Source organism: Eriocheir sinensis, unplaced genomic scaffold (genome assembly GCF_024679095.1).
Source record: "Eriocheir sinensis breed Jianghai 21 unplaced genomic scaffold, ASM2467909v1 Scaffold752, whole genome shotgun sequence".
NCBI classification, from domain to species: Eukaryota; Metazoa; Arthropoda; class Malacostraca; order Decapoda; family Varunidae; genus Eriocheir; species Eriocheir sinensis.
Window position 1 is genome coordinate 78204 of NW_026112112.1, and position 12552 is coordinate 90755.

Below are 12552 nucleotides of genomic sequence, written 5' to 3' on the forward strand. Positions count from 1 at the left end.
ACAAGAATCCAGTACCCACAAAAAGTGACGACACAAATCAGCAACAAATAAATAATAGGAGCAAAACAGTTTCATCCTCACACTACTCAGAAAAGGAATATGAGCAGGTGTGGCACGATAAGCGTCCCGTTGAAAAAACACAAACATTGGCAGCAGCGACTCTGCAGGAACGACGAACACGACCCGCCCTGGTGACAGGACGGCCAGCACAACCAAGAACTCCTGATAACAACTACCACTGACGGGGCTCTAGAGGCTGTGGGTCCACAGCCTAACTAGCCCCATAAAACACCCACGAAGAAGAAGAACACGACAGGCAGTGTGTGTGTGTGTCATCTCCGTGCAGGGTCGGGCGGCAGACTCACCGCCACACACCCACAGCTTCCTGCCAGACACTCACCACCATGACAGCCTGAACAAGGCCTAGCGGGGCATGCCTAAGCCTAGGTGAAGCTGATCCTACGAGGGGAAGGTAATGATGGAGTGTGTGACCGGCATGGCCAAGACGCCCCCCGGCCCTTGGTGTTCCTCCAGCATCACACCCGCCGCCCCGCGGGGCTGCTGGGCACCTTACTGAGGTGCCTTGTACTGCTGCTCAGCTTTTTACATAACCATTCCCTGCAGAAACAGTTAAATGGGTGCCTGCTGTTCCTGTTGAGTGGGTGTTGCATGACACACGCCAGGGGTCAAGGGGGAACAAAGGTAATGCCCCCTAAGAAGGTGGTGTGTCAGATTTGGATATTTCAAACTAACTCACCTGGTTTACTCACCTGGTGGGCTTCCAGACCCCACAGTCCACATGATGACACATGATTAATTACATAAACAAAAACAAATACTAATGAAAGAGCTGGATAGTCCATCATATGCAGTCAATTTGTAATGTAATTTATACGATTAGATGTAGAGCTACAGTCCATTTAATGACATTCCAAAAGTTTGTCCCCAAGATGATGAGCTAGTGCTGATTTAAATAGAGGTAGAGACTGGAGGGTGACCAGGGATTCAGGGAGGGAATTCCACAAAGGAATGCCTTTGACACTGAAGGACCTCTTCCTTAGTTCAAGCTGGGTCCTAACATGTGCTATTTAGTGCTGGTGGCCTCTAGTGGGTAGATCAGGAGTTGGAACAAAAAGGTCTGAGGGGGAGATTGCACATTTGTTATGAAAGGTCTGCCGGTAAGGTTGACAGGGACAAAGCCCCACCCAGCAGGTGATGTTAAATTTGAATAGATCTGTTAAGTTTAGTGGTGGGGCGCTGTGCAATAACCTGCACAGTGTTGTTCTTCAGTAAATATCAGCAGTGCAGTGCTCAGTCTTGTGTAATATTGCACTCATGCCGGTGCACAAGTGCAAAATTACTAGTTACACCTGCACAGCTAAATTACCTTGATCTTGATTTATAATACAGGGCACCCATTCAGGTGCATAACATGCATATTTGTGTTGGCTGTTGGGGGACGGGGGAGCTGGGTGTGCAGGGGAGGGAAGTGAATCAAGTGTAATTGTTAGTGTTGGTGTGTTGTGGTGACAAGTGAGTGTGTAGTTGTTTTCTGAATGAGTCTATTGTACCGCAGTCTAAAATCTGTTGAGGGAGGCTGTTCCAGTAACACATGGTGCGTGGAAAGTATGAGTGCTTGTATGCGTCAGTGTTAGTGTGATATGTTTGGTATTTATGGGTGTGTGTGTTATGAGTACGTTGACTGTTTGCATTGTGTAAGTTTGTGTGTGGGTCAATGTCAGTGTGAGTGTCTGTGATCTTGTATATCGGTGTAAGTCTGTGTGCTTGTCTGCGTATGTGAAGAGGGTCCATGTTTATTTGTTGTTTGATCCGTGTTGTGATGCCAGACGTTCAAGTGTAATTGTTTGTAATGAACCTTGCTGCCTTGGTGTTGATTTGTTCTAGCTTATCAATGTTTCTGTGTGTGTAAGGATCCCACTCCGTGGAGCAGTATTCCAGTGTTGGTCTCACAAGTGTGTCATAAGCTACATAGTGCTTGTGCAAGGTCCTTTCTTGGTTGCAATGCCTACCACTTGTTATTGTATATTATTTTTGATAAATTTTTGATATGCTTTACAAGGGTATAGATATTGGTTATCATGTCAGGCTTTGATGGGTTTGTATTCACCCTAGAAAACATGGAGTGGCAGCACACGGGGTAATTTTTGATAAATCCCTGTGATCCACTTTGCAATGGTTATAAATATTGGTTATTACCTATCTGTTAGGCATTTATCCCCACAATAATGTGTCCTCAAGGCTCTGTTTTGTGACACTTGAATTTCTACATTTAAAATTATTGAAAATGACCCCATATCAAAAACCTTGGGCAAATATTGCCTCTGAAATAAATCTTAACCAGTTGATGAAGGTGAACCTTTGTGTTGCAGGATGACGGAAGACACGCCCCAGAGGAAGACGTCAGCCAGGAATCCCTGCGCGGTCAGCCTCTTGCTGGGGGTGCAGCAGCAGCAACCGATGGCAAGTCTGGAGAAGCAGGTGAGGCAGAGGTTGAGGCTGGGCAGCTCTGGTCTTTGTTAGTAGGTCAGGAAAGGCAGAGGCCAAGGGGTGAGAAGCTCTTTTTCTTTTTTTCCTTTGTCCAGTTAATGAGGCAGCTCAAGGGGAAAAAAGCCCACTATGCATTGCTCCTGTAAAAGTAGATAGAAGTGAGTGGTCTGGAGAGAGTCAGTTACAGGTGGAGAGGTGTCTTGATATTCCCCTCATGAAAGAGTTCAAGTCATGGGCAGGAGGAAACACAGACAAAGGAAGCTTTTTTGTTCCAGAGTGTACCAGCAAAAGGGATAAAGGAATGCAGACGGTGGTTTACTCCTGCATAAGGGATTTGTATAGCATAGGAATGAGACAGAGTAGAAAGTTGTGTGCAGCTTAGTGTGAATTTTTTCCCCTTCATTACTAGGCGGCGTTAGATGTCCAGGCTTGAGGGACAGGAAAAGCAAGATCCCTACAATGCAGTATAGTTTATGTGGCATACCATTTTGAAATTGCTACATTTGACACATTTTGTCAGTAAGATACAATCTGATTGACCGATTAGGACCCCAACACACACACACACACACACACACACACACACACACACACACACACACACACACACACACACACACACACACACCTATGCACAAACCTCAACATATGATCGGAGGAGGCTAGACTGAACCTGGTGTGCCGTTTGAACCCTAAGCACGACTATTTTCTCTTCTAGTTTGGTCCTGAGTTAGTTATAGTGTTGTGTCAGCTGGTTATGACTCGGCAGTGGGGGGTGAAAAGGCAAGTCCTGCTCTCTCAGTCTCTCTCTCTCTTGGCCTAAAGCCAAGTGTTGACTGGCTGCTGCTGTGGCTTCCAAGTTTTCTTTAACCTCTGTTTGTGTTTATCTCACGCAGCACTTTCTGCTAATATGCACTGTGCTTATGACCACGCTTAGGTTTATGTTGTCAGCTTGGGTCAGAATTAAGTGAACAGACTATAGTTGTGATATATAGGAATTGAGCTACACTTGTGGGCTCTTGTGTATGTGTTAGGTGGAGGTTGTATGTGTGTGTGTGTGTGTATTTACCTAGTGATATACAGGATGCTTTACGCTGGTCCTGTCTCCAAATTTCAGTTTATCAAGTATAGCTTTAATTCATGAATATTTTTTGCTTGAGCTCAATTTTATCTATTTTCAAGGTCATTCTAAGTCACAATGTATCTGTGTGTGTGTGTGTGTGTGTGTGTGTGTGTGTGTGTTTGTGTCTGCCTCTGCTTGCTTGTCTGGTTTTTGTATGCATTTACTTAGTCATAGTATAGAGGATTTTAACTAAGCTTGTGTTAACCTGCCTCCATATCTGCTTTCATACAACTGTACTTACTTTTATAAATTCATGGATGTTTTCAGCTCTGTCTCCTCATCCAGACACTTGCCAGTGTGAATCACTCCAGCAGGGAAGTCAAGCCCCATAATAATGATGATGATACTACTACTACTATTACTATTAATACTAATACTAGTAATAATAATAAAAGATGGTATATATATTTTATTTTACTCAACTGTATCACAAACTTCCCATTATGAACCACTCTTAACAGGGAAGCCAAACACAATAGTAATAATAATAATAATAATAATACAGCATATTTATTATACTTTATTTTACCATCTGGCATTTCAGGGTGAGATGGAGGTGTGGCCAGGCCTGTATACACACCTCACCTCCCAGCTGATGGCCCTGGCGCGGGGCAAGGTGGTGCTGGTGCTGGAGGTGTGGCCAGGCCTGTACGCACACCTCACCTCCCAGCTGATGGCCCTGGCGCGGGGCAAGGTGGTGCTGGTGCTGGAGGTGTGGCCAGGCCTGTACGCACACCTCACCTCCCAGCTGATGGCCCTGGTGCAGGGCAAGGTGGTGCTGGTGCTGGAGGTGTGGCCAGGCCTGTACACACACCTCACCTCCCAGCTGATGGCCCTGGCGCGGGGCAAGGTGGTGCTGGTGCTGGAGGTGTGGCCAGGCCTGTACGCACACCTCACCTCCCAGCTGATGGCCCTGGCGCGGGGCAAGGTGGTGCTGGTGCTGGAGGTGTGGCCAGGCCTGTACACACACCTCACCTCCCAGCTGATGGCCCTGGCGCGGGGCAAGGTGGCGCTGGTGCTGGAGGTGTGGCCAGGCCTGTACACACACCTCACCTCCCAGCTGATGGCCCTGGCGCGGGGCAAGGTGGCGCTGGTGCTGGAGGTGTGGCCAGGCCTGTACACACCTCACCTCCCAGCTGATGGCCCTGGTGTGGGGCAAGGTGGTGCTGGTGCTGGAGGTGTGGCCAGGCCTGTACACACACCTCACCTCCCAGCTGATGGCCCTGGCGCTGGGCAAGGTGGCGCTGGTGCTGGAGGTGTGGCCAGGCCTGTACACACACCTCACCTCCCAGCTGATGGCCCTGGTGTGGGGCAAGGTGGTGCTGGTGCTGAAGGTGTGGCCAGGCCTGTACACACACCTCACCTCCCAGCTGATGGCCCTGGCGCGGGGCAAGGTGGTGCTGGTGCTGGAGGTGTGGCCAGGCCTGTACACACACCTCACCTCCCAGCTGATGGCCCTGGCGCGGGGCAAGGTGGTGCTGGAGGTGACCAGTCTGACCTCACCCAAACATTGTGGCAGGAACTGAGCACCACACATCCACACACTGGTATGCATTCTACCTCCCTATAGAATTCAATTGGGAAAAGAAATTAACATCACTGAAAACTTGAAAAAAGAATATTGCACAGAAATCTAAAAAATAGCTTAGACAATTATTATTACATAGCAGGATGATAGTAATATTGATAATAATAATAGTAGTAATAATAATAATAATAATAATAATAATAATAATAATAATAATAATTAGAATGGTAATAAGCAATCCCTGTTGTGTGTGCAGGGTGGGTGGTGCCTGCCGTCCAGGCCAAGAGTGCCGCCCACACCCTCAGTGCCTTGCTGGGCCACCACTGCCCCCCTGCTGGACCCCCCTGCAGCCATCACCAAGGTGCCTGATAGCTGTCTGTCTGTCTATATCTTTCTGTATCAATCTGTCCATCTCTGTGCCTGTCTATCTATCTCTGCTTATATCTGTCTTTATCTATCTATCTATCTCAGTCTGTCTATATCCATTTATCTTTCTCTCTGTCTGCCTTATCTCTGATGCAGCATTTATTGAACTGTTTTGTTTTAATATTGTTTTTGTCCCTCTTTTTTATTATTATTATTCTCCTTACTTTACTGTTGCTGTCTATTTTATTTTCCCTATCCATGTCTGCTCATTAAGAGGAAGCTGTTTGGGCCTGTAGCATTGTCTTATTTTTCCTTGATGGCCTTTCTTGGATCTCAGAAACAATGTCTTTTTCCTATAGTTAACCTGCTCTTTTTCTCAACATTGACCTTCCTCTCCCTTCCCTGTCCTCCCCAGCCTTCAGGAGACACTGCTGAGCCTGGTGTATGTCCAACGGGCACACTGGCGCTGCTTCCAGTACCAGGGGTCCTTATGCCAGCAGGAGGTGTGGGGCGAGGCTGACCCCAGCACCTTCACCCCGAGCCTCTCCTTCCAAGGCCTGGTGGGTGTCTGGCCCTTACGCCTCCAGACCAGAGACGCCATGCAGCTCCTGACACCACAGACACAGCAGCTCAGGGAGAGGATTGGTGAGAAACTGCTGCAGCTGAGGAGGGAAGGTATGTAGGAAGGAAGGGGAGGAGGAGAAAGAGGGAGAGGGAGAGGGAAGGAAGAGAAGAAAGGGAAAAATGGAAAGGAGGGAGGGAAGGAAAGGAAAGGGAAGGCAAAGAGGAAGAGGGAGAGAGAAAGGGGGGTTGAGAGGGAAAGAAAAGGAAGCAGGGAGGAAGGGAGAAGGAGGCAAAGAAAGGGAAAGGAAGGAGGGGAAAGGAGAGTTAAGGGAAGGGAGGGAGTGAAGGAGATGTGAGGGAGGTTGGGAACATTAGGAAATGCCTTTGTACTGCAGTGGACCAATAATAATGGCTGAGGAGGAGGAGGAGAAGGAAGAGGGAGGGATGTACACCTTTCATAGGAAGCTCAGTCACAGCAAACAGGAGTCACTGAGGAGCTCTGTGCCTTGTCTTCAGAGGCCGTGGTGCTGAGTGAGTCTCCAAGGCTGTGTCTGGTGTGTGACGAGCAGGTGGAGCAACACGCAGCCTTACGGAAGGGTAAGTGCACTACACACTAAGGTGTTTTTTCATTCACAGACAAAACATAATGAAGATAGTCTTAAGTACTCTGATGTACCCGAGGCAGCTCTTGGTACCTGCCAGAGTTTTTACCTCAAGAAGACCAAGTTTCCCTCACATATATCTATCTACTTGGACCGAATTTTTTGTCCACACCAAACCCACTGAGGCACCACATGGCATCTTTTTACCAGAGCTTTTACCTCAAAAAGACTCAAGAGTTTCCCTCACACATACCATTTATAGAGGACTTCGTGGTGCAGTGGTTAGCACACTCGGCTCACAACCGAGAGAGCCCGGGTTCGATTCCTGGGCGGAGTGGAAAAATTTGGGCGACTTTTCCGATACCCGACGCCCCTGTCCAGCCAGCAGTGAATGGGTACCAGGTATTAATCGGGGGTTGTGTCCCGTCTCCTGGGATCTGTTCCCTTCTATAATTCCTTCCCTTCTGTCTCTCCGGCATATGACCACAGATGTTGCGCCGACTAAACCAAACTTTCCAACTTTCTACATACCATTTATTTATTTTCACCCAATTCCTTGTTACATATGTCACCCATTCAGGCAGCTTTAATACTCTTTACCAGAGCTAGAAGACAAAGCTTTCCTCACTTATCTAACCAACACTTAACCACCATAACTTTGACCACACAACCCCTTGAGGCAGCTTTCTACCCTCGTACTAGAGCAACCTTTTTACCAGACAAGTGTCCCTCACCCCACCCCCCACAGAGGTACACACTAAGTCACCCTCTTTCCCCCTCGCCCCCCCGTACAGGGAACATCCAGAGCGGCCACAGCGCATCCAGCGGGTGTGGGAGGTGCTGGGGCGTGCCGGGGTGCTGGGGTGAGGCCAGCGGCTGCAGGTGGGTGGTGGAGGCACTGTCTGTATGATGTGTGTGTTCATGTTTATGTCACTGCTCCGTCGTTCACTGTTCAGTTGTTTACTTCTCCTTGTTCGCCTTGCTTAGTATGAGTCTCCCTTCACACCTGCACTGGCTAACACCTGTATAGCCACCCATAGTAAAGCATAGAGGGTATGCAGCTCTCTCTATTCCTGGACCTGCTTTATAAACTTGATGCAGTGTCAGCCAGTAGGATCAGTTGGGTTGAGTTGAGGCAAAGAAGTTGTTCTCATCGTTGGAATTAGAACTGAGGAAGGAGAGAGAGAGAGAGAGAGAGAGAGAGAGAGAGAGAGAGAGATGATGCAAAACAGATTCTGGATAAAGGAAGGAGAGATGGGAGAGAGTAAATGAGAAATAGAGAGATTTATAGATGATGTCAAAGAGATATTGATAAAGAAAGAGTCTAATCCTAATCTAACCCTTTTCTCCCTCCCTCTATCCATCCTTGCACAGCCTCGGTGGCCCAGCGTGAGGAGGTGGAGCTCATGCACAGCCAGGAACACATGGCCTTCATGTTCAGCCTCCAGGCCCAGCGGGAGGAGGAGCTGCAGACCCTTCAGGAGAACTACAAGTCTGTCTACCTCCACCCCGCCACCAACGTCTGTGCCCTGCTCTCGGCCGGCTCACTGCTGCAGGTACGAGGGGGAGAAAGGAGTACCATAAGTGCATGTAGGAGAGAGTAATGTTGTGTTCACGTTGGTAGAGAAAGAAGGAGGAGGAGGAGGTGTGTGAGACAAGTGATGAAAAGGAATGGCATTGAGTCACTCCTCTAGTCTCTGCTCATGGTTGGGTCTTTAGATTGGAGGAGGAGGAGGTGGAAGTATTAGGAGGAGAAAATTATAGTAAAAGCCTGTAATAGAAAATAATGCTGTATTCAAATTGGAGGAAGAAGAGGATAAGGAGGAGGAGGAGAAGGAGAAGGAAAAAAATTATAGTAAAAGCCTGTAATCTTTTATTTTCATTCTGCATTCTATACTTTTTATACACACACTTATATGTACTCTTTTTCTAGTCATAATATACTTCCCTCAAGAATGCATTTGGAATTGACAGTAATGAAAGAGGAGGAAAACAATGTAGGAATGATACAATCTCTTTCCTTGAAGGTCGTGGACGAGGTGTTTGCAGGCCGAGCCAGGGCCGGTGTGGGCATCATCCGTCCCCCGGCCACCACGCCGAGCCGGACCGCCCCCACGGCCTCTGCTTCTACAACAACGTGGTCGTCGCCGCCAACAGGCTGGGATGCCAAGGTGGGCGCTGCTTGGCCCTGGCACCACATTAACTCTGCCTTTAATTATCATCATTATCATTCCTTTGTCAAATATTTCCTTCACATCACCTATTTCTCTTCCTCTCCTTCCTTTATCCTGAATCTGTTTTGCATCACCTGTCTCTCTTATTCCTCCTTCTCTTCCATCTCTCCTTCCCTCTTTTATCTGTAATCTCTTTGGTCTTATCTATCTCTCTATTCTTCATTCCCTCTCTCCCATCTCCTTCCTTTATCTATCTGGAATCATCTATTTATAGTCCTTCTTTCCTTTATCCCATCTCCTTCTTTTATCAAAAATCTCTCATCTCCTTTTATCATTTTCCTCCTTCTCTCTCCCTTTCTTTATTGTCCTGTGTGTGTGTGTGTGTGTGTGTGTGTGTGTGTGTGTGTGTGTTGGTGTGAGTGTGTGTATATGTGGGTGTGGGTGTGAGTGTGTGTGTGTGTGTGTGTGTGTATTTACCTAGTTGTGAAATGCAGGAAAAGAGCTGCACTAGGCCCGTGCTGTCCCGTTTCCATAATGCTTATTATCCAGTTTGGCTTTGAAGTCATGAATCGTTTTTGCACACACAGTCTCCTCGTCAAGTCCGTTCCATGTTGTTATGCTTCTGTATGGAAAACTGTATTTCTTGATGTCTCTCCTGTATCCTGTACAATGCTATTAGGTCCCCTCTCTCTCTTCTGCTCTCCAGTGTTGTTAGTCCCAATTTCTCCAGTCTTTCTTCATAAGTGTGTTCTCTCAGAGTTTCCGGTAATTTACTCGCTGCTCTTTGTATTCTTTCCAACTTTATAATTTTTTTCTTCAATATAGGTGACCACACTAATGCTGCATATTCCAGTCTTGGACGTATCATTGATGTTATTAGTTTCTTCACCATTTCTTCCTCTAAATATGTAAATGCTACTTCTATGTTTCTAAGAAGATTGTATGTTTCCCCAGTTATCCGATTTATATGCTTTCCAAAGGATAACCTGTTTGTTATTGTCACTCCCAGATCTTTTTCCTCTGTTTTTTTCATGATTCTTTCATTACTGAGAGAGTAGTTCCCCGATATTCGTCTACTGCTCTTACCAAACTCCATCACACTACACTTCTCTGTACTGAATGTCATTTCACATTTTCGTGACCATTTGTTTATTCTGTCGAGATCTTGGCTCAGGGCTACACAGTCTTCTTCATTAGCCACCCTCCTCATTAGTTTAGCATCATCAGCAAACATATTCATATAGCTTGTCACCCCTTCTGTCATGTCGCTTATATATACTGCAAACACTAGTTTCTTCCGTCCACCTTGATTTATTGTTATGTGTGTGTGTGAGTGTGTGCATGTGGGTGTGTGGTGTGATTGTGTGTGTGTATTTACCTAGTTGTATTTACCTAGTTGTAGTTTTACAGGACCTGGGCTTTACGCTCGTGTGGTCCCGTCTGTGTGTATTTACCTAGTTGTATATACCTAGTTGTGACGTACGGGAAAAGAGCTACGCTCACGCTGTCCCGCCTCCATATCCTCTCTTATCCAACTTTTCCTTAAAAATCATGAATGTTTCTTGCACAAACCACCTCCTCCTCCAGTCTATTCCATAGCTCAATGCTTCTGTTTGGGAAGCTAAGCTTTTTTCACATCTCGCCTACACGTGTGTGTGTGTGTGTGTGTGTGTGTGTGTGTGTGTGTGCATTCTACTATACTCTCAACACCCATCTCTGTGGCCTGCAGGGTGTTGGTGGTGGTCTGGGATGTGCACCCCTGCAGCGGCATCCAGCATGTGTTTGTGGCCGAGCCGAGGGTGCTGTACGTGTCCCTCCACTGCCACGACCACGGCCTCTTCTTCCCATCCTCTGAGGACCCAAACTACGACGAGTGGGGACGGGACCTGGCCAAGGCTACAACATTAACATTACCCGCAACAAGGTGAGGGCCATATCTCTGCTGACGACACACACACACACACACACACACACACACAAATGAATAAATAAAACGAAAGAAACCGGTCAATAAATACCTAAATCAATAAAACATCACATAAATCAGTGTTCCGAGGACATTTTTTTTCATTGCTCTTCTCTGCACCAATAAAAGTATAGCAGGAATTGACTTTTTGTCGCATGCGTGAAGACATAACTTACTAACTCCCAAATGCACGAGTCTCCCCAATGTGGGTCATTATGTCTCCTCTTCTCAGGGGAAAGGATGGTGGTGAGCAGGACCTTTTTTAGTGTGTGTGCCTGTGTCAACGCTGGATTTTTTTAACACACTCGGTCAGCTTTTAGTCTCCACCAGTGTCGGTATTCTCAACGCTTCCACCTCCCACCACGTCAACTATTCCCAAAGGCCGAAAAAGACTAGCCCATCCGCTTCGATTGGCACGGATTTGGCCTTCACTGGTAGCCTGGTTTCCCATGTGGTACTGATGTGTTGGATATTCCCTCCCAAGGTGCAGGACTTTACATTTTTCTTCATTGAATTGTAGCAGCCACCTTTTGTTCCACTCCTGTAGCTTGGTGAGGTCTTCTGGTAGGAAATCCTCAGTCAAGGGGTTAATTGAGTTTTCATGAGGATTTTTTCATATTCATGGTACAGAAGAAGGGCCACACTACCACCAGGTACAGTACACTACCCCTAGTAATGCCCACAACGCCTATGGAAGCCCTGTTAAATATGTGTACTTGGGTGCCCAAAGGTTTGAGAATACAGGGCCAGTGTAGGTGTGTAGTAGATGCAGACACTTTGTTGCTGTACCTTTGAAGTAGATGATGAAAATATCTTGTTTCTTTCCTCTTGTGCATGATCAGTGTATTTATTTTACCCCTGGTCACCCTCTACTAGTCTAGGGGTCACATTCTTAAACATTTCCGCACCCAAGGTCACCTGTTTGACAAGGCGTTCATGATAGTTGTGGGCATTTCCAGGAGTAGTTTTATGGCCCTGGTGGTGGTTTGACCCTTCCTCTGTACTGTGAACCTAAAAAAAACATGCATCAGAGCCCGACTGGTCTCCTTTTTGGCCTCTGGAAATAGTTGATGTGAAGGGCGGAGGCGTTTGACAGTTCTGACCTAGGTGTGTAGTAGAGGCAGAGACTTTTTCTACCTTTCATGTAGATAACTATGTTCTAGTTTCCTTTCTCTTGTGCATGTTTGATATTTTTTGCACCTGGTCACACTTTACCCTTCCAGATGTTGAGTAATGGTCACAAAATGGTTTGCTTGTAGAACCTTTCCAGTAGGGAGGGAGAGGTCAAAATTTTCTTGTTTTCCCTGTGTTAGAATGTTCAGTCTACTAAATTTTCATAAGTAAAATGGGTCTTTTTACATATGACTGGATTCCTTTGACTCTGTGTCCTCATATTTGATTCCTATTTATTTGTTGAACATTTCACATATTAGCCCGTCTGCTGCGACTGGCATGGATTTGGCTTTCACTGTTAGCCTGGTAACATACACTCCCAGGACTTTCTCTGCCTCTGTGGTGGATAGTGGAGTGTTTCCCATGTGGTATTAGTGTGCTGGATATCCCTTCACTGGTAGCCTGGTAACATACACTCCCAGGACTTTATCTGCCTCTGTGGTGGATAGTGGAGTGTTTCCCATGTGGTATTAGTGTGCTGGATATCCCTTCACTGGTAGCCTGGTAACATACACTCCCAGGACTTTCTCTGCCTCTGTGGTGGATAG

The 12552-nt window shown here is 46.7% G+C and overlaps 2 protein-coding genes across 2 annotated transcripts; both read left to right on the forward strand.

Annotated features, from left to right (window-relative positions):
* The first annotated feature begins 2478 nt into the window (after positions 1-2478).
* Positions 2479-6118, forward strand: LOC126994239 (uncharacterized). Its single transcript, XM_050853520.1, has 7 exons — positions 2479-2499; positions 4176-4325; positions 4404-4715; positions 4792-4947; positions 5026-5178; positions 5416-5520; positions 5941-6118. Exons 1-5 carry the CDS (start codon positions 2479-2481, stop codon positions 5155-5157), a joined length of 771 nt encoding a protein of 256 aa, XP_050709477.1. The 3' UTR covers positions 5158-5178; positions 5416-5520; positions 5941-6118.
* A 1974-nt stretch (positions 6119-8092) lies between these two features.
* LOC126994240 (polyamine deacetylase HDAC10-like) lies at positions 8093-9400 on the forward strand. The gene is made up of 3 exons (XM_050853521.1): positions 8093-8247; positions 8719-8862; positions 9377-9400. Exons 1-3 carry the CDS (start codon positions 8098-8100, stop codon positions 9398-9400), a joined length of 318 nt encoding a protein of 105 aa, XP_050709478.1. The 5' UTR covers positions 8093-8097.
* Positions 9401-12552: the final 3152 nt, after the last annotated feature.